This window comes from Onychostoma macrolepis, chromosome 22, assembly GCF_012432095.1.
Source record: "Onychostoma macrolepis isolate SWU-2019 chromosome 22, ASM1243209v1, whole genome shotgun sequence".
In the NCBI taxonomy this organism is placed as follows: domain Eukaryota; kingdom Metazoa; phylum Chordata; class Actinopteri; order Cypriniformes; family Cyprinidae; genus Onychostoma; species Onychostoma macrolepis.
In genome coordinates this window covers 10,611,054-10,634,634 of record NC_081176.1, presented here as the reverse complement: position 1 = coordinate 10,634,634, position 23,581 = coordinate 10,611,054, and the positions used below count along the sequence as shown (strand labels likewise).

At 36.9% G+C, this 23,581-nt stretch overlaps 1 protein-coding gene across 1 annotated transcript; it reads right to left on the bottom strand.

Annotated features, from left to right (window-relative positions):
• Nucleotides 1-3,212: 3,212 nt before the first annotated feature.
• On the bottom strand, nucleotides 3,213-9,414 carry LOC131530980 (uncharacterized). Its single transcript, XM_058761533.1, has 6 exons — nucleotides 9,355-9,414; nucleotides 5,001-5,127; nucleotides 4,109-4,420; nucleotides 3,568-3,792; nucleotides 3,373-3,492; nucleotides 3,213-3,244 (listed from the first exon to the last, which is right to left on the bottom strand). Exons 1-6 carry the CDS (start codon nucleotides 9,412-9,414, stop codon nucleotides 3,213-3,215), a joined length of 876 nt encoding a protein of 291 aa, XP_058617516.1.
• Between the last annotated feature and the right edge of the window lie 14,167 nt (nucleotides 9,415-23,581).

Here is a 23,581-nt window from a genome sequence, read left to right as displayed (position 1 = left end):
TCTGGGACAGTTGAAATTTAGCTCAGGAGCATTAATATTGCTTGTAAGTGTTTCCACACCTTGAGTGACATTAACCAGTGGCAAATTCAATTGAATGGGTATGATTTGGAAAGGCACACATGTTTTAATAAAAGGCCTAACAGCTGAAAATGCATATTAGAGCAAAGACCAAGAGTTCAGAAAAAATTCTGCTGCATTGGAGGTTCACAGAAGAATGTAGCCTCCATTAGCCATAATGGAAGATGTTTGGAACAACCAGGACTCTTCCTAGAGCTGGCCTCCTGGACAAACTGAGCAAGTGATGGAGAAGGGCTTTGGTTTGAGTGGTGACCAAGAAGCTGATGGTCACTCTAGTTGAGCTCCATGATCATATGTGGAGATGGGAGAAACCTACAGAAGGACAAACATCGCTGCAACACTCCACCGATCTGGGCTTTATGCTGGTGTGGCCAAACTCAATCCTCTCCTCAGTGAAGACACATGAAAACACACTTGAAATTTGCAAAACAGCACCTGAAAGACCCTCAGACTGTGAGAAACAAAATTCTATGGTCTGATAAACCTCAATTCCAAGCGAAGGAAACCAGCCCTCATCCCACTTCTGACACAGGAATGAATTAAATTTGAAATTTCTATATTAATTTGAAAATATTCCGATAGAAAGCAGTTGTTTCAATAGTAAAAATAGTTCACAATATTACTGCTTTTGCTGGATCAAATAAATGCAGGCTTGGTGAACAGAAGAAAACTCTTTAAAAACATTAAAAAATCTTACTGTTCAAAAACTTTTGACTGATAGTGCATTTTAAAATGATAATTTGACAAAAGAGCTTTAAAGCCTGGATTCCATGTAAAATGCTCTCTTCTCTTTAAATATGTTTAGTTCTATAAATTTGAATTGATGTTAACCTTTCAACATTAACATTTTGCTTCAGTGTCTTACATAAATTAGAAATTAACTTGTTATTAAGGAGTTTAGTTTAGTTTGTTGTTCTTTTGGAAGTTCTTTTTTCTTTTTTTTATCTTTATCAACTCTTCATCAACTCTTTATCAACAACAAACAACAACTGACAAATACAAACAAACATCAAGATTTAATTTACTTACTGCATCCTATAGCTAAAAATCTATTTTACTGTCAAATATGCATTTGATAAAATGCAGTATGTTCAATAATATCCATTATTATTATTATTATTATTATTTATTTATTTATTTTATTTATGTATTTTGTTTCTGTCCTATTTTAAGGCCCTAACCCCAGCGAAACATTCATAGGGAAATCGTAGTCCGAATGCGCTGGATTTTTCCAGGGCTGAATCTTATCTCCAGTCCAGCCCTGTCTGTGTAACAGAGCGAACGACATGTGAGGCATGCGGATCCATACGCAAAGCTTTATTCACAGACATGGTCATACACAGGCAGGGTCGAGCATCAGCAAACAGATATGCACAAGGCAAGACAGAGTATTCCTAGGGCTGGCGTAGGTCATCGATCGGCAAAAAAAAGGGAGTCCAGAGGGATTGACATCCAGCAACATGCGCAATAGTTGAGTCCGAGCGGCGAGACCAGGGTTAATCCAAGATGGAAGTCCATGAACCAGATTCATGAGTCTGACACTCTTTAAAATAATAGTTCTTTGGCATCACTGTGAAAACTCCCTTTTGCAATCTTTATTTTTTTCAAATGTATATGTAACTATGACATAATGACATTTAACGGGCATATATTTGTATTCACAAAGAGCATGTGATTCTGTCTCCTGTCTCTGTATTTGGGATGTAGAAAGTAAATAATCCAAAAACAGAATCATGTTTTGATCAAGAGTCGAGCAATGACTTGAGACTCCTGTGTACACCACACAGACTTCTGTAGCACTCTGAAAGAAAATGCAAATGCACATTCACTGACTTATTTATCAATTTCATCAGCTTATTTATGTCCTCTTCCTGACAAGAATACTCTAAAATGTATGGGACCCTGGACCACAAAACCAGTCATAAGTGTCAATTTTTCATATATAAGCTTAAAATAATAAATAAATAAATAAATAAATAAGCTTTCCATTGATGTATGGTTTGTTATGATAGCACAATATTTGGCTGAGATACAACTATTAGAAAATCTGGAATCTGAGGGTGCAAAAAAAATCTAAATATTGAGAAAATCGCCTTTAAAGTTGTCCAAATGAAGTTCTTAGCAATGCATATTACTAATAAAAAATGAAGTTTTAATATATTTACAGTAGTAAATTTACAAAATATCTTCATGGAACATGATCTTTACTTAATATACTAATGATTTTTGGCATAAAAGAAATATCGATAATTTTGACCCATACTATGTATTTTTGGCTACTGCTACAAATATACTCCAGCGACTTAAGACTGGTTTTGTGGTCCAGAGTCACATATTTCTTCTTGTTTTTTTTTTTTTTTTTTTAATATAGGCTAAAAGACGGATTTTTAAATAAAAAGCTGTTTGTTTTATATTTGCTGATTTACAAACGGACCAGTCTTTATGCATTTTTGCACATACAGTAACACTCATATCAGCAGAAATCTGTGATTTCACACCAGGCTCATAGTTTGGAGAACAGACAATCTGATCTCACAGGAAAATGTAACTATGTTATGACATGGCGAATTTGTATGAATTTGTATGGTTTGAATCGTACAAAAACTTACCATTATTACAAAAATGTGAGCATGAAGGTCCACGAGTAAACATGGGGTGTAAGCAGATAAATTAGATTGTAAATATATGCAAATTACCAACCAATTCACCAGAACATAATTTTCTTATGAATTGGCATGAGATTGTGTTGCCACAGATGGAGGGAATATTTCAGTATTTATCTCTTTCTTTGTTTGATTAAATATTTTCATTAAGTCATTTTAATTTGCCTATAATAGCAATTTCACATTTTTAGGGGAATAGATGTGTCTTAGATGACATATAAGAGTTTGTGATGCGGTAGTATTGTAATGCCTCTGAATGATGGTCTTGTGCGACCCAATATGAATGTATCAGAGTAGAAGACAAAAAGACACTAAAATACATCTGCTGCTTTTACAAATGTCTGTTGTGGTGCTTGTGTTTGTAAATCATTAAACACACATCTAAATCTGAATCACTGCTGAAATAATACAGAAACATCAAAGACAGAAATATGTTCTCTTACCGATTTATGTCTTTTGTAAAATGTGGGATCAGTGTAAGTGATCTCTCTCACGGGTCTGAACTGTAACAAAATATAACAGAAACAAAAAACTCAATGAACTGATGTTTGAGTATTGTTTTACATTACACACACACACACACACACACACACACACACACATGCAGTAGGTAAAAGTAGGCAGTGCTTGCCTTCTTGGTCAGTTTTTCTGTGTTTCCTGCCGATGCAGAAGATCCCGACAGCAGCTACGATCAACAGAGATCCAGCATCAGCAGCAGCAGCAGAGATCAACACTATCAGAGATACAGAGTCTGGAGGATGCGAAGGAGACGGTCGTTAGTGTGAGTGAATGTGTACATAAACACTAAATATTATCACAGACAAACCTGAACATGGCTGACAGATCTCAGTGTTGTTGAGATGTCTCGTCTGGTTGCTGATGGGATTGTTCAGCACACAGCTGTAGGAATCATCCAGACACTCCAGAGATAAAGAAAGACTTCTGCTGAGATCAGACACACTGATGCTGGATGATAAACTGTTTCCTTTGTACCAGGAGAGAGTCACATGACTCACATTCACCACTGAACACAGAAACACACAACTGGACACTTATGACCCTGATGAAGATGAATTACTGCTGATGACAGGAACAGGCAGATGAGCTGAAAACATGAGGGGATAAATTGAATTCATTAATAAAAATGATGTGATAATTATCTGTTGATTGATATTTAAAATTTAAATAAAGTTGCAGGGAACATAAAGTTATTAGAAAAAATATATATAAAAATTATAAGAACAAAATGCACATGAATATGAATGTATCATAATAGAATTGTCATTTAACAATATTCTCAATAATTCAGAAAGTTATTATTGTCAAAAGATGTTTATAAAAACCCGGGTAAGTAATTCTCTGCTCACCGTAGACAGTAAGATTGAATGTGTTGAGCGGCGACTCTCTTCTGCTGCTGGTGACTTTATAAAGTCCAGAGTCTGTGGTTCTGGTGTTTGTGATGCTCAGAGATCCAGTCTGATCCAGCTGCAGTCTGTCTCTGAATCTCTCATCATAAAACTCTCTCTTATTGTTCTTACCCTTGATTTTAGCTATGAGAACGAGTCCAAATGTCCACATTATCAGATCATCTCTCTGTATTTCAGTATCATCAGAGTTTAGAGTGACAGAATCTCCCTCCGTCACTGACACTGACTTCACTGCATCAACACCAAACACACCTGGAGAACAAACAGACATAATTACTTAGTAAAATAATTTCTGAAAGTTTTCCTTTTGAAACAATTAAAAAATTATCACGGCAAAACATTTCTTCACTCTGGACTAATTTCAATGTATATTCAATGAAAGAGTTGAGAGCATCAACAAAAAGTATTTAAGTACAGCGGTCTGGAAAGCAGGAAAATATTAGAGGCAAAATAAATGATGGAATAATAAATAACAGAATTATATTTGTGGACAAATTGTAATATAAACAAAACTGAAGCCAAACAAACACTCACCAGCCAGACTCCATGAGAACAAATGAAGAGTTCAGATGCAAAAGTGCAGTCTGAAATTTTCATCTAAAATGAGCATTTTTATCAGGCTGCTATATTTACGTTCAGTAATTTTACTCTAATGGCAACGTATAAGTCCTTTTCTATGCAATTAAAGTGAAATAACTGAACAAAAATATAGGAGAGTGAGTAAAAATGCTCATTTTAGAAGAAAATTTCAGACGGCACTTAGAGGCTTTTGCATCTGAACTCTTCAAATGTATGTAAATAAACATTTTCTTCAGCAGCTTCACAACAGAACTGTGATGGTAAACCTTGAATTTTTCATAAAGTGAATGAAGCTGTCTGTAGTGAAGTGGTTTAGTGAAGCTCTGCACTGACTGTGAATAAACTCCTCCAGTAGCTCCACCCTTCACAATGACACTGATCTACAGAAACAAGAACAGAGAATGTGAACTCTTTTTAACTTTTTTAATTTAAACTTTCTCTATTATTAAAGCAAAAAATGAACCTCTAGGCCAGTACCCCTAAATAACATTCATGAACTAAACTGAGTGTGTCAGATTCAAGACACACAGACGAGCAGTGGGTCGTGCAGGGAACGATATGAAACCACTGTAATTACATAAATTTCAAAATAATCTTCAGCTTCTATATTTAGAAAGTGGTTCTTTGACTACACTGAGGGATTTCTGTAGTGACCCATGCATTCTCTGTAGTACTTCTATGTAGGGTCACAGAAGAGCTAAAGCAGGAAACATCCTGGACAGTCCATCATATCAACACAGCAAACGCAAAACGCCTCTCGAACCAAAATCTCAATTCCAAAATCATATTTCTTCTTCTTCTCGTAGTTCACTTCATTGGATGTTTTCCTTTTTTCGAATATTGTGGTTGTTTAATTAAGTTATTAACCATTTTACACTTGTTTTTATGAATTGCTAATAAAAACATGTCAACCAAGGTTTATATCACAGTTGTCTATGTACCACTCTAGATGATTAACTAGTAGATTAAGCTATATAATTTTGCTCTCATTAAATAATAATAATAATAATGATAATATACTCAGATCAACTAAGTTTAATTGAGCAAAGGTAACTAAATAAAATAATAGATTCAATTTCTTTCTTTTTTTCAGTGTAGTTTATAAATATGAAAAACAAAAACTCACACAGGGATATGTTTTGCTTTAATTATTGGGTCATTAACTGCATTCTAATCACATGCATCATATCACAGTGAATGCTTTTGGGCTCTCGAAATACCAACATGTTTTGAGTGACTAAACAGAGTCAGCCGGCACATCTTTAAAACAACAATTGATATCAAAGATGATAAATATCGCACATCCCTATAGTAAAGTATTTTATTCCATTGATAGTGTTTATTCATGTGATTTTTTTAAGGTTTTCAAGGAAAGATTTCAGCAGATTTATATTGTAAAAATGTTATCTTTGTTTTATTTTCAGCGTGGATAGGGACTCTTGAGTGAAGCTGTAACATCATACATGTGTAGATGTAAACAATTTACAAATTAGCATCAGCAGATGGCGCTAATATATTATTATAGTTTCAGATCATGTGCTAAAAGGGAAAAAAAGTTAAAGTAGGCTAATCTTAGAATCCTCAGTATCTATTTTTAACAAATGTCATATAGTTGTAGTCAAACAGTCCACCAGAGAAAATAATAGCTGAACGTATAAAAGTGAACACATTCAAACGTTTACACGCTTGATTCTTACTACTCTGGATGATCCACAGCTGTTTTATTTATTTTAATTAATTAATGTGTTTATTTCATTATTTCTCATGCTTTCTTGTCCACTGTGATGGCCAAAACACCCAAAGCTTGCCACCTTCTGAGAAATGTGAAAAATCTAGAACTATACACAATTTTAGACATAAAAAGACAACACACTTTGGCAAAGTCGACTGCAGGATGTTTTATGAGCGTAATCCACCATTTTAGATTTTAGTATTTCCTCATTCAAATAGATACGCTTGGTCTTGGACACCCAAAATATCTGCCCGGACGCTTTTCAAATATTGCTGCTGAATGAACAGACTTTACTTGAAATAGACTTGGATATTAATTAATATACAAACACTTCAAATAAGTTATTATTGACATTTCCATATATCTGTGTTTAAAGGCCTAAAATATCATGGAGTATCAGTTAAAACGTAATGTGTTTTCATGTTCAGTCACAAGAAGCTAAAGCAACATCATCTGCATTAGGCAGCATCACCCTGAAAGCAGTCACTGATCAAATATTACATATTAAAATATTTGCAGTTGTATATGTTGCTAGAAAATTCCTTTATTGCACCAAACACATATTTGCTGAATGCTCTTCAAAGAAGAAGGCCATGCCTTGTGTTCCTTGATAAGTGTAGTTACAGCATCTACCAGCAGGGGCGAACAGGCCATGCAGTACTAACCAAGAGACAATACCATGAGCAATTACATATAACATGAAGAAAAATCTAAAAAAAAAAAAAAAAAAAAAAAAAGTAAGTATAATGATTGTATTTTATGTACATGTATTTAAAAGCACAGTTACTGGGAGGAGACCATTTCATGAACCCATCTCAGATGAACAAACAAATTATTTCAATCACTATGATTACCATTAAAGACATTTAATCAGAGTTCAGTGGGAAAAATGAGCTGTTATAAGTCTGTTGATATTTGCTGATCAAACACAGATCACTGCGTAATATACTGAGGTTTTCACAGGAGCTTCTAGTGATGATGGTCAGGTCAAATCTTAAAGGGATAGTTCACCCAAAAATGAAAATTCAGTCATCATTTACTCACCCTCAAGTAGCTCCAAACCTGTATGATCGTCTTTGTTCTGTTGAACACAAAGGAAGATATTCTGAAGAATGTGGGAAACGAAGCAGTTCTGTATTTAGTATTGTTTTCCTACTATGGAAGTCAATGGTGCCCCAAAACAGCCTGGTTACAAACTTTCTTCAAAATGTCTTCCTTTGTGTTCGGCAGAACAAAGACATTCATACAGGTTTGGAACTACTTGTGGGTGAGTAAATGATGACAGAATTTTCATTTTTTTCAACTATCCCTTTAATTAAAATCAAAAACAGAACCAGGCAGTGATCACTGATCACATAACTCTATAATAACAATTTAGGAAAATATATTTTAACTGATTATTAAAATATTAAATGTTTAATATACACATGTAACACTGTTTTTCCATGTTTGGTCACAGCAGGGTCTTAATGAGAGGTCTGTACATGATTAAACTGAGTTCAGATGAAATAAATAACACACCTGAATCAGATTTTAATGGCTGAAAAAAGACTGTGGAGATACTTGATCAGGCCAAACATCTGTAGATCATGGGGTTCAACAGCCATGAATGGGTTGAAATAGTGACGAGAGATCAAAGGTCCAACTAAGAGCAGAATGAAAAGGTTCACATATTTATTTTTGCAACCATGTGATTGTCTGATTTATTTCTTCTTAGCTTCTCAATTCACACTCAGTGATTTTTTTTTTTTTCACACTCCAGGACAGAACTACTTCATCTTACAAATGGTTGTCCAAAGCAAAAAAAAAAAATGCTACAAAATGTCATTAAGTGGGACATGCTGGTGCTATTTTTGCCATCATCACTCCAAAATTAGTAAGAAACAAGTGCAATCTATATATGCCTTAAAAACCCTTGGAAACCCCTTCAAAAGATGGAAAAATGCACCACTTTTATGAAATTTTTAATGTGCATATATTTGTATTCACATAAAATGTGTGATTTCATTTCCTGCCCCTTATTTGGGTGTAAAAAGTTACTAACCCCCAAACAGAATCACAGTTTGATCAAGAGTCGGTCAGTGTCTTGAGAATCCAGTGTATGCCACATTATCCTGCTTTATGCCTCTGAAAGAAAATATAAAGGCATGGTCACCGATGTATTTTTTTCCATGAACATAAATTGTAGCCTACAGTCGTGGCCAAAAGTTTTGAGAATTACATAAATATTAGTTTTCACAAAGTTTGCTGCTAAACTGCTTTTAGATATTTGTTTCAGTTGTTTCTGTGATGTACTGAAATATAATTACAAGCACTTCATACGTTTCAAAGGCTTTTATCGACAATTACATGACATTTATACAAAGAGTCAGTATTTGCAGTGTTGGCCGTTCTTATTCAGGACCTCTGCAATTCGACTGGGCATGCTCTCAATCAACTTCTGGGCCAAATCCTGACTGATAGCAACCCATTCTTTCATAATCACTTCTTGGAGTTTGTCAGAATTAGTGGGTTTTGTTTGTCCACCGCCTCTTGAGGATTGACCACAAGTTCTCAATGGGATTAAGATCTGGGGAGTTTCCAGGCCATGGACCAAAAATTTCAACGTTCTGGTCCCCGAGCCACTTAGTTATCACTTTTGCCTTATGGCACGGTGCACCATCGTGCTGGAAAATGCATTGTTCTTCACCAAACTGTTGTTGGATTGTTGGAAGAAGTTGCTGTTGGAGGGTGTTTTGGTACCATTCTTTATTCATGGCTGTGTTTTGGGCAGAATTGTGAGTGAGCCCACTCCTTGGATGAGAAGCAACCCACACATGAATGGTCTCAGGATGCTTTACTGTTGGCATGACACAGGACTGATGGTAGCGCTCACCTTTTCTTCTCCTGACAAGCCTTTTTCCAGATGCCCCAAACAATCGGAAAGGGGCTTCATCGGAGAATATGACTTTGCCCCAGTCCTCAGCAGTCCATTCACGATACTTTCTGCAGAAGATCAATCTGTCCCTGATGTTTTCCTGGAGAAGTGGCTTCTTTGCTGCCCTTCTTGACACCAGGCCATCATCCAAAAGTCCTCACCTCACTGTGCACGCAGATGCTCTCACACCTGCCTGCTGCCATTCCTGAGCAAGCTCTGCACTGCAGGTGCCTCGATCCCACAGCTGAATCAACTTTAGAAGACAAAAATTTTGAGAATGACACAAAAACATTCTCCAAGAGCAACTTCTCCCAACCATCCAAGAACAGTTTAATGATGAACAATGCCTTTTCCAACATGAAGGAGCACCTTGCCATAAGGCAAAAGTGATAACTAAGTGGCTCGGGGAACAAAACATCAAAATTTTTGGTCCATGGCCAGGAAATTCCCCAGACCTTAATCCCATTGAGAATTTGTGGTCAATCCTCAAGAGGAGGGTGGACAAACAAAAACCTACAAATTCTGACAAACTCGAAGCATTGATTATCCAAGAATGGGCTGCCATCAGTCAGGATGTGGCCCAGAAGTTGATTGACAGCATGCCAGGGCGGAGTGCAGAGGTCTTGAAAAAGAAGGATCAACACTGCAAACATTGAGTCTTTGCATAAACCTAATGTAATTGTCAATAAAAGCCTTTGACACTTATGAAATACAAATAATTATACTTTAGTATACCATAGTAACATCTGCCAAAAAGATCTAAAAACACTGAAGCAGCAGACTTTGTGAAAATGTATATTTGTGTCATTCTCAAAACTTTTGGCCACGACTGCATATTTATACATTCATTCTTTTAACCTTTTGAGCGGTACGGTCCCACATATGGGATTTAGAACGTTCGGTGACGTCGCATAACTGCCAAATTCAAACTGCGTTTTCGCGCTTTGTCTGACACTGAGATGCCGCTGCACTTGTCATATAATCGCACCTATGCAGTGTTTTTAACCACATAATGTTTATTTCATGCTTTAGACATTTAAATACACATAAGTACTAGTAAAACAATACATTTAGAGTTCGTAAAATACACTCAGATGTTTATGGAAGCAGCAATAACAATCCATTCAAATATAACTTTCAGAAGTGTTTTATTAATATCAAATACACATAGTGTAAGTAACTATAAAGTTAACTCTATTCTTCTCCCATTTCACCCGCCACTTACTTACATGTATTTCGCGAGAAATGGATGAATTTACGTGATGTAAATCTGACTGACAGGACTCTCTGAACTGCCGCGCGAACAAACATGGCGGCGCCCATATCACATTACAGATCACGATCAAGATCATTTAGAACTGTTTTTAAACGATAAAACACACTCATTTGCACATGTTTGTGAATCGGAATATCAGATAGTTGATTATATGGTAAGCAAGTTTATGAATATTTTGAATAAAAAAGGAAAAACGAAATAAAAGCCATCCATCTGCCCCTCAGACAGCCTGCCGGATGACCTCAACATATTCTATGCCCGCTTCGAGACCTCCAACGTCAACACAGAGAGGAGGCACACACACACTCAGACCACCCAACCCCCCCTCCCCCCTCCTACCGTCTCATCAGCTGTGGTACACAAAGCACTGAGGAAGATCAACCCCCGTAAGGCAGCAGGGCCAGACAACATACCTGGGCGGGCCCTCAGAGCTTGTGCTACAGAGCTGGTCGACGTACTCACGTGCATCTTTAACCTCTCCCTCAGTCAAAGCATTGTCCCAACCTGCTTCAAAACCTCAACCATCGTCCCCCTTCCCAAGAAGAGCCCCCCAACCTGTCTGAATGACTACAGGCCAGTAGCACTCACTTCAATCATCGCAAAGTGTTTTGAGAGAGTGGTGCTGGCCCAAATTCAGAGCAGCGTGCCAGACACTTTGGACCCCCTGCAGTATGCATACCGGACCAACAGGTCCACCTCAGACGCCATTGCTGCTGCTCTCCATATTTCCCTCTCTCACCTGGAAGATAAAGACACTTACATCAGGATGCTCTTTATTGACTACAGTTCTGCTTTCAACACGGTCATCCCCCATAAACTCACCCACAAACTGCTTGCACTTGGACTACACCCCACACTCTGCGACTGGCTCCTAGATTTCCTGACTGGTAGACCGCAGTCTGTCAGGATTGGAAATAGGACCTCAGACACCATCATAACAAACATTGGCACCCCACAGGGGTGTGTTCTCAGTCCCATCCTCTACACACTGTTCACACATGACTGCGTCGCCTTTCACAAGGACAACATCATTGTGAAGTTCGCTGACGACACTGCAGTGATAGGACGGATCACTGGTGGAGATGAAGCAGCCTACAGGAAGGAGGTGGCCAGACTTATGACATGGTGTGAGGACAACAACCTCGCCCTCAACACGGACAAGACAAAGGAGATGATAGTGGACATGAGGAAGGAGAGGAAAACTCACCAGCCACTGTTTATCCGAGATCTTGAAGTGGAGAGGGTGAGCAGCTTTAAATACTTGGGGGTCCACATCAGCGAGGACCTCACCTGGACACTCAACACCACCCAGCTGGTTAAGAAAGCACAACAGCGGCTGTACTTCCTAAGGAGGCTGAGGAAGTTTGGCATGTCACCTAAGATCCTCAGCAACTTCTACAGCTGTGTTGTTGAGAGCGTTCTGACCAGCTGCATCACCGTGTGGTATGGCAGCATTACAGTGAGGACATAGCGTCTGCAGAGAGTGGTGAAGACTGCTGAGAAGATCATCAGGACTCCACTGCCCTCCCTGCAGACCATTTACCATCGCAGAGTTCACAGGAGAGCTGCCTCCATCCTTAAGGACCCCACCCACCCACAACATGGACTGTTCACACTCCTACCCTCAGGACGGAGGTACAGGAGTGTGAAATGTAGGACTTCAGATTAAGGAACTCCTTCTTCCCTCAGCCATTAGACTGTTAAACGGGTAGCCAGTGAACACAGACTAGTCTCACATATCTCATAGAATATGTGGACTAAACTGCTACAGCAAAAATTTTGCACATTGCTAATGTTACTGCTGCTATTTCATATCAAGTATCTTCATCTTGATTTGCACATTATTAATGTTAAAGCTGCTATTGTTATTATGTAGTTGCACTCAGTTGTTACAGACTACTGCACTACTGTTTTCTTTTCTTATTTATGTGTATTTTTCTATTTATTTTTATTCTATTTAGGTGTATGTCTGTTTTTATTTTTACATAATTTGCACTTGTCTTGGCATTCAGTGTGGACTGCAAAGAAAGAATTTCATTGTACAGGGAAACTTGCTTTTCCTCACTGTGCATATGACAATAAACGTTTTGAATCCTTGAATACAGTGTTATTGTGGCCGCGGTGTGTCACGTGACAATCATGACGCATCGCCATGGAAACATTAAGGGGAAACGTTCTAAAATAACGGTCGCCTAAAAAAAAAACTCACTCTGGGGGGACCGCTGGAATATTTTAAACTCACCACTGAAAAGGTTAAAGACCAGGTATGTGGTAGCCGCACTGAAACTCAAACATCTTCACAACAACACAAGAATAAAAGTTCAGTATTACTTAAAGAAATGATATATATTTATTATTGCACAGTGGAATTACTTAAAGTAATAATAATAATAATAATACTATTTTTAAAAGTAAATATATGCTGATGGGAGAGATATATATATGCCCATGGGGCAGCTGTGGCTCTTCCTTACATTCTGTTATGTTTCTGCAGTTAACTCAGCTCAAACTGATTAATATACAAATTTAAAACGTGTATGTGTGAACTGAGAATGTGAGTTGAATGCGGATGATCTGGATGAAGTGAATGAGGAGGAGGGGACGAGTTCACTTTAATAACATAAGACCCGCCCACAAGTGTCAATCACTCTGACATCATCAACATTTCAGCTCCAGCTACAACAACAAAACATGTTTCTGCTTTTATGAGCCTCTAAAATTTGTCCAGTGAAAGTGAGAAATAAATCTCTGTGTGTTGAGCTTTTTAAATTGCATTTAAATAGCTTCTTTGTTTTTAGATGAAGCAAAAACATGCATTTATTATATTATTAGTATTTTACATAATACATGTGTTATCCGGTTTAATTTAAATATTTAAATTAATTTAAATTAGATATGTTTTCCAAAGATATGTTCTGGAGTTAAAATGTTCCTCATCTAAGTCCCACATAAAATAAAAGTATTTTCTAATTGTGTTTGTTGAAATCACAAACACCCAGGGACTGAAAATGTGCCTATAAAATCAGATTTAGTTTAACTATTCACTGAATAATTACAATGGTTGTGTGTTAATTGAAATATGACGTTTTAAATTATATTTATTACATTTTGTTTTTATTGTTTAAAATTACCATCTAGACAGGCTTTTAATTGCTTTTCAAGTGCTGCCATGAAATTACTTTAAATGCACTTCATCTTTTTCAGCACATGATGGCAGTACAAGAAAAAGGAAATTTGAAATGTTAGAAAGTGGGATATGATCTCTGTCTTGCATTGTAATCTGCAAATTCTGCAATAAAATGATGAAGAAAAAAAACAGTTTACATAATAATAATAATAAGTTTTATTTATATAGCGCCTTTCCAGAGCTCAAGGACACTTTACAATAAACATCAGAAATGGGAGGAAAACATCGAACAATAAACAGAAAGAAAACAACATCAGAAATCCAAAGAGTAATATACAACATAAAACAAAGTAAACAGAGGTTAACTAAGAAAGATAACATTCTGAAAACAAGTGAGTTTTGAGCAGCGATTTAAATTCAGACAGGCTATTGGCAAGACACAGTGATCTGGGTAGAGAGTTCCATAATTTAGGGGCAACAACACTGAACGATCTGCCCCCCATGGAAGAGAGGCGATATCGAGGGATGGTGAGAAGGCGAGAATCAGAGGACCGCAATGAACGTGGTGGAGAATAGGGGTGGAGCAGATTGCAGAGATAGTAAGGAGCCAGACCATTCAAGGCTTTAAAAGTAAGCAGGATAATTTTAAACTTGATGCGATAGGCCACTGGTAGCCAGTGCAGATCAGCTAGAATAGGGGTGATGTGGGCTGAACGCTTGGTGCAGTGAGAATCTGACGGCTGAGTTTTGAATATACTGTAATCTAGCAATAGTGGTAGCTGGCAAGCCAATGAAGAGGGCATTACAGTAATCGAGGCGAGATGAGACAAAAGCGTGAATGAGAGTTTCTGCATCTTTGGTACTTATGAAAGGACGGAGCTGGACAATTCGTCGTAAGTGAAAAATGCCAATTTAGAGAGAGTTAATATGATACTGAAATGAAAGAGATGGGTCAAACATAACACCGAGATTTCTGACGATACTAGATGGAGTGTTTAGAGTGCCAGTAATATCACAAGTAAAGTCAGCGGGAACTTTGGTGGTAAGTGCAGGAGTACCAATGATGATGATCTCGGTTTTTCCATATTTAGTTTCAGAAAATTAGAGTTAAGCCAAGTTTTAATATCCTGCATGCAAACAGAAATTTTGTCGATTTGGGTGGATAGGGAAGGCCTGCATGACGTGTAGATTTGGATGTCATCAGCATAAAAATGATAGCTAAAGCCGTGACGCTGTAGTATCTGACCCAGTGGTAAAATGTAAATAATAAACAGCAAAGGCCCCAGAACGGAACCCTGGGGGACGCCTTGTTTCAGGGGGGCAGTAGGGGATCTGAAATCCCGAGCAGAAATGTAAAAGTGTCTATCATATAGATATGAAGAGAACCAGGAAAGAGCAGTACCAGATATACCCACAGCCGAAAGTCGAGAGATGAGTAAATCATGAGAGATAGTGTCAAAGGCAGAACTGAGGTCTAGTAACAGAAGTAACGATAGAGAGCCGGTATCGCAAGAGAGTAATAAATCATTAACTACCTTTACAAGGGCAGTTTCTGTACTATGTTTTGGACGGAAGCCTGACTGAAATGGATCAAAGAAATTATTTGCCACTAGGAAGGACGAAGCTGGGCTGCTACAGTACTTTCCAGTAATTTAGCAACAAATGGCAAGTTTGAAATGGGACGATAATTGGATAAAACTGACGGATCGAGATTGGGTTTTTTGAGAACCGGGGTAACTGCAGCGATTTTAAGTGACTGAGGAAAAGTAGTAGTGACAAGCGAAGCATTTATGAAATGAGAGATAGGTGCAGAAATTACCGAATGACACTGTTTTAAGAGAGAAGTAGGAGCTGGGTCTAGTCGACAGGTAGAGGAGTTGGATTTCGAAATAAGCTGAGAGACAGAGGAAGGATTAGTAAGAGAGAAGTAGGATAGGGAATGACCAGAGGATTAGGCTCAAAGTTAAAGTTGATAGTGCTGTTCGAAAAGCCCTGGTGGACGGCAGCCGTCTTGTCTAGAAGATGATTTAGAAAGGAGTAGCAGAATTCAGCTGAACCTGCAGTATCATTAGGTGGGAGTTTGGTAAGTTTATTTACTGTGTCGAATAGTGCTTTTGGTCTGTTACTAGCTTTATTAATCATGGCAGAAACAAAACTAGAGCGTGCTAAGTGTAAGGCAGATTTGTAATTTTGAGATGTTCAAGAAAGGCTTGGTGATGAACAGTGAGGCCAGTTTTCCTATAGAGACGTTCAAGCCGTCGACCGGAGCTCTTGAGGATGTGAAGGTCGGGGGTAAACCAGGGAGAAGTATGAGTAGAAGGAACAGTTCTAGTCTTAACAGGAGCATGTACAGACAAAATATCAGATAATATGGAGTTAAAATTTGAAAGAAACAGTGAAGGAGAAGATAAATCAAAAACATCAGAAAGATTAGAGGAAGCAATAGAGGAACAAAATGATGTGACGTCAACATTATTACAATTACGGTAGGATATAACAGTCTTTGCAGATTTATCATGTATAGGCAAACTAAAGTGAAAGTCTATGAGTTTATGATCAGAGATACCAGTATCAGAGGAAGAGATGGAACAAATACCAACACCTGAGGTACAGATCAAATCAATGATATGACCATGAGAATGAGTAGGAAAATTAACATGCTGAGACAAACTAAAACAATCAAAAACAGACAGTAGTTGAGTGGTGTTAGAGCAAACAACATCAACATGTATATTAAAGTCACCAAGCAGGAGAACAGGAGAAGACATGGAGCAGGCAAGGGTTAACAGTTCACTAAGTTGGGAAAAAAAGTTTGAAAATGCTTTGGGAGGACGATAGAGTAGAATGATAGTAAGAGAGTCAGCCTTCAGAACCATATATTCAAATGTATCGGTGTCGTGGAAGTCGAGTTGTGTGATACGGAGATTATCACGGTAGATGACAGCGAGACCACCCCCTTTACCATGCAGTCGTGGCCTGGACAACTGCTTATATCCATATGGCGTGAGTATGTTTAACTGCAGGAAGTCATCAGGAACTTGCCAAGTTTCCGTGAGAAACAAAAAGTCAAGCTTATTGTCAGTTATGAGTTCGTTGAGGTAAGGGGCTTTATCCGAGATGGACCGACAGTTCAAAAGAGCAGCATGACAGTACGAGGCAGATGAATTTGACGACGATGTTAGCTGACAGTTGTTACCAGTGAGATGAATTAGAGAGCATGTTTACAATTAATAAACATTGCTATTTTAAATCATTTTAAATAATTCAAATGTGTATTTTCTATTTTAATCTGTTCTAAACTTTTGGTTCATCATCATCAAAAAAATAAATAAATAAATAAAAATAACTTTCAGATTTCAGACTTTTCAGATTTCAGTAAGAGCAAGATATCAACATAATTGTCAATCTGTATAAAAATGATCAAAGAAGCAATGTGATAATTAACACATTTTCCACATATGAGCTCCTAAAGCACTACAATATCAGAGTGATGAGCGATTTTCATATTCAGTCACAAGAGGGAGCTACAGCAGCTTCAGCAGGAGAGAGAAAGTGAAAGTGACCGAGTATGAGCTCTGCATTTATCACATCCAAGTGAACACACACAGCAATGAGTAATGAACACACACACACACACACACACACACACACACACACACACACACAGGCAGCAGTTGGGGGTTCTGTGCTCAAGTTGTCTCACCTCAGTGGTATTGAGGGTGGAAGAGAGTGCTGGTCATTCACTCCCCTCACTTACAATCCCTGTTACAAATAAAATATAATATAATGAAATATTTACATTTTCATATGTTGTTTGAAAATACAACTACACATATTCGTTTGAATGGCCTTCAAAGAAGAAGAGCTCTGTGTCTCCAGATAGTGTAGTTACAGCATCTACCAGCAGAGGCGATCTGCTCTGAGAAGAGAGAAAACAATACACACAATAAAGCCATGACAATACATATACTGTGAAAATCCTCCGAATATTATATTTCATCTCTGGAAACAGAGGATTTTAATGACTTTTACTATGATAGAGATTTAATCAGAGTTCAGTGAGGAAACTGAGCTGCTATATAACAAGTCTGTTAATATTTCCTCATCAAACTCACAGATCACTGAATAATATACTGAGATTTTCACAGGAGCGTCTAGTGATGATGATCAGATCAAATCTTAATTAAAATCAAATACAGGATCAGGTGGTGATCACATAACTCATAACATAATTTAGACATGACACGTTCTGTCACTAGTTGGCGCTCCAACAGGATCTTTAGGAGAGATGCACTGTCTGTACACCATTAAACTGAGTTATAATGACTGAATATGAAGATTAAAAACATTCTGACATTTAGATTGGTAATTTAGAATAATTAATTTAATATCATATAATGATCAACTATCTGTGTGTGATGTTTGACCTTTTGACCTTTAGTCTAAATCATTCACACAGTGACATTAACCTGTAAAAAATCAATTGTAAATGGTTCAGAATGTATGTAATATTGTTCCAAAGAGTAATACTGGACAAGTGAGTCATATTGAGTCATCAGAACTCGTTTATCTCTTCAGTTCACACAGACGTGTAGATCCTGATCCTGTACAAGCTCTCATTATCTGTGCACTGTTCTGTACAGTTCTGTAATTTTAAACAAATGTGATATCAACCAGATTTGATTCTGTTATATGAAGCACATCTGAATGCTATTGTTTAGTATTAAAAAACAAAACAAAATGTCCAATGCAATGTCAGTTTTCACACTCCATCTCTCTCTCACATGTTCACATGTATAAAAGTAGAAGTATAAGGATATTTTTGGCTCCTGAGAGCTTCAGTTTCTTAATGGACTGTTTATCAGCATTTGTTTTAGCAGAAGCTCATTAAACCACAGTGTGTTTAAAGGCTGGAGTGTCTCTGCACTTGCAGTTCTTCTCTCTCATCTGCTCTCAATTGATCACTTGCTACTATATTCACACAAAATACATGTTTTGTTGACGTGAATCATTCAGATTGTACTTAACTCATCTCTTGCTAAAATAAATTTCCTGTGGTGATTCAGTGACTGATGCTGCTGATGTCTGTGGTTTAGTTGGTCTGGAGTTTGATTATGGTTTGTGGGAAGAAGAAAACCACTGGATCAAACAATGATTATAACAGCTGGAGGACGATGGAGATACTTGATCAGTCCAACATCTGTAGATCATGGGCTTCAACAGACATGAAAAACAATGCTAAAATAGTCATGATGAGAGATAAAGATCAAACTAGAGCAGAGTGGAATATAAACCAAAGAAATGACTAATGTTCACACATTTATTTTTGCGACCGAGTGTCTGTGGTCAGTTGTTTTTCTTCTGAGCTTCTCATTTCACACTCACACTTTTTTTTCACTCCAGCGGTTAACATCTTCCTAGAACTGATTAACAGTGTGTTTTCAGCAGAAACACCCGCAGACATGATGAGGTTAATGTTTGTCACCTTTTAAAAGTCATTTTAAAGGTTTGAATGTGTATTCACTAAAAGTTTTCTCTCTCTTGATCATTCTTTTCATGTAGTAGTTGTATTTAAGTCATTCTTATTTATTTATTGTATTTTATTTCTGCAATAAAAGGCCTAGTGTCTGTTGTATTTTCTTATTAAAAGTGTGTGCTAAATGAACAAGTATAATAGAATGAAAAAAAAAATAATGCAGATGCAGAAGAATTTATTTTGTATCACATAATGAAGTGGAGAGGATGTCATTAGTGATTCTGATGGCGAGTAGAATATTGTATTTTGGGATGCAGTATATTTGATCAACCATCAGGCAAACGTGACCATGCAAGATGCACTGATTTAATCTTCAAGACTAAAGAAGATATAAGATATGAGTCACATGTAAGTCACTTTGGGAAAAAGTATCTGTTAAATGCATCAGTGTAGATGAAAACCAAATCAATGAGTAACTGAAGGCCAGAGCAGAACAAAAGCATGTTGTGTTGGGCTGGTGTTTGCAAACCTAATGTTCTTTTGCACCAGATCACAACAATGAGGCTGCAGAGTTAATATCTGCATGTTTATTTGAATCTGTATTTGCACACAATGCATGTATTGTTCATGTAAAGCATTCAGATTCAGATCTCTTGCTGAACTCTTTTCATGTGGTGATTCAGTGACTAGTTAGGGGAGTTTCATTGTGGTTTGTGGAGAGCAGAAAACCACTGGACCAAAACTGAACTAAACCAACCAACAGTTTTACAAGCTGCAGGGCAATGGAGATACTTGATCAGGCCAAACATCTGTGCATCACGGGGTTAAACAGACATGAATGTGAAAATGTGTTAAAATAGTTGTGATGAGAGATAAAGATCAAACTAAAAGCAGTGGAACATAAACTGAAGAAGTGACTGATATTCACACATGTATTTTTGTTACCGTGTGACTGCGGTCAGTTGTTTTTCTTCTCAGATTCTCATTTCACACTCATTGTTTTTTGTTTTTTTTTCTTCACTCCAGCGGTCAACATCTTCCTAGAACTGATTAACAGTGTGTTTTCAGCTGAAACACCCACAGACATGATGAGAACAATGTCTGTCACCTTTTAAAAAAATAAAAATAAAATAAAATTATATATATATATATATATATATATATATATATATATGCAAATTCACTAAATACGCCAATCCTTTATTTTCATCTAACATTTTTTAACAGCTTGGTAGTGTCTCTGTCATGTATTCTCTAGATAGATAAAATTATTTTCTAAATAAAAGTGTCTGTTTAATGAATACATGTAATTAAATGCAGAATCCAGGAGTAATATGAAGTGATTTTGTTGTATATCATAAAATCCAGAGGATCGTATTGTCAGTGGGACATCATGTATAGATCTGCTATTCTTAACATGGCCGTCCTTTGGGCCCTGCTTTGAGGGGGCCCCGCTCTCTACCTCGCACCGGGCCCTGATTCTCAATTGTTGTATTAGTCTTTTTGGGTGCTCATGTTGACACCATGAGTCTGAAACCTTTTTTTTTTTTTTTACTTTTTATACTCAAGGTTTCAATAAATTTGAACAGATTTTATATCAGATTTCAGTATTAATGAAGCAAGATAATAGGGGCAGTCGAGGCCTAATGGTTAGAGAGTCGGACTCGTAACCAGCATAAATGGCTGCCCACTGCTCCGGCTGTGTGTTCACAGTGTGTGTGTGTTCACTGCTGTGTGTGTGCACTTTGGATGGGTTAAATGCAGAGCTCAAATTCCGAGTATGGGTCACCATACTTGGCCACATGTCACGTCACTTTCAAGAGATGAAGGATGGCACAAATGCATGTTGTGATGTTTGCTACTCTTTATTTCAGAGGACAGAAAAGAGGCCTGAAGAATATACTTTAAGAATATATCAAAGCATGTTTATTTAATATTGTACAGAAAGAGGATAAAATAATTAAAAATATACATTAAATACAGATGCATATCAGCTTTTTAAGAACTTTTACAAAATAAAATAGAATATATGATAGAGGAGCTATTAGTGAAATATCATGTTTATCCACCAGGTGGAGCTCCAGCAGATTCATCTGTATCAGCAAAGACACAGAGGACTGACAAAAACATTGAAATGAACACAAACATATAAGACAAAAACACTGCTCAAAAGCCATGAATTATAATCCATTAATATTTCATTTTTAACTGGGATGTTATAATGTTTGACCTTTTGACCTTGTTTTGTTATCACATTAACATTCACAAACTCAGAAACTTTAAATGTAACAAAACACAAATAGAAGTACATTTGAAACACCAGTGATACTTAAATAGTCACAGGGGCAAATCATTTTAAATCAAATTAAGAGGCCAGGTGATTTTATTATTATTATTATTATTATTATTATATACAGTGATGGGCAGTAGCGTCGCTGCAAGTACTGACGCTACTAGTTTAACTACATTTCTCAGTAGCGTGGCGGTAGCGTCACTGCTTTCTGAATCAAATAGCTTTTCGGTAGTTAAGCTCTTTTTTTGATCAAGTAGCGCGGTAGCGTCAACAAAAGCTAACGTTACATTTTCCAAAGAAAGCATTCTGAAACTCGAGCTCAAATCAGAAATATAACAGCTACGGATCACTGATCCTGGATCAGTAAGTGACGCCACAGACACTAAAGCTCGTAACGCCATTGGCTCCTCAAACTGTCAGTCAAACTCCCGCCTCTTTCGTCAATGAATGAAGTGCGGCGCACATTTTGGAGCATCTCAGCTTATTTGCAGTCTGAAGGTAAATAAAGAACTGTTGATTGAATAAGTACAGCGGTTTCTTTACTCAAAAAACACTATTTATAAAGGCTAATGCTTTTTTGTTTGTTTGTTTTTTGTTTTTGAGGAGCGGAGAAGAGTTTCTCTAGCATTTGTTGTCGAGTCACAGCCAAATATCTCGTGCGAAGCGCTGAATCTTTCATAATATCATACTTTGGCCAAATAACAGAAAAAACTGAACGCCCACATAATGACAGAAAACTGGGGAAAACGTGACACGAGTCAGGGGGTGAAAAAAACATTCGCTGGTCAAAAGCTTCGTATTTGAACTTGATTTTGGTGAAATGTTTATATTAATATCTAATGACACATGCAACGATGCAAATAAACATAGCCTATCTGTAGGCCTAAACACATGGTAACACTATACAATACGATTTCATTAAAATACATTTGTTAAAGTATTTATTAATCTTTGTTGATGTTAGTTAATGAAAATACAGCCGTTCATTGGTAGTTCATGTTAGTTCACAATCAGTGGCTGCTCCAGGATTTTTTTGTTGGGGGTGCTAAGGGGTGGGGGGGCTTAACAGTTCAGAGGGGGTGATAAAAAACTAATTAAATTGAGAGAAAGTAATGAACGCCTAACTTTAGCTATCAGTTTTTTATATACAACAGCTTCGAAAAAGGCATATTTAACTTTTTTCCTGCTGTTATTAGTAATAACTTCTAATGCCAACTGCCAAATATGACACTTACAAAGTAATATAATTTATGAATGAATACAGAAAAGAAAGAAAGTTAGGATTTTTTTTTGTTTGTTTTGTTTTATTTTATTTATTTAAGTTATCTTTATTTTTATTTTTTATTTTACACATATCTAGTCATTTCGACACGGGCACACATTGCGGGTGATAACCTCCCCGTTCTGATTTGCATTGTATCATGCATGTGTAGATAGCCAGAGACATTGTCAAAAGCATAAATTAAGAGGATTTAGCATTTCCAATTAATGCAGGCCTGTTACATTCTTCTTATTATTAGGCCTATTATTATTATTATTATTATTATTATTAGATTACTTTTATTATTAAATTAGATTAAATTATTGCTCCGCAATGCGCTGTGATAGGCTATTAGCTTACTCCTCATTGAAAAAGTTTTTTTTTTTTTTTAAACAGGTCTATTAATTTATACAATTAATTATAGGCCTATAATTATTATTATTAACACTGCAGTCATCAATGAAAATTTAGAGCAGCTTTATTTCATGCACCGATTTTCAAAAACAACCTGTTTAACGCGAAATACGTTTCGTCTCATGTTTTTCACTTTACGAGCCACAAGAGAAATATTAAGGGAATAATTTAAGACAGTTATATACCGTTATCAGCATATGTTAAAGTAGATTAGTCTCTCGTTGTCTCAGAGAATATGCGCCGTTACTGCAGCGTTAACCGTCAGTTTTTTTACTTTCACTTTCTCTATAGTGAATTGACGTTCACCGTCTTGCGCAAACTTTGCCCGTTGCTTGCTT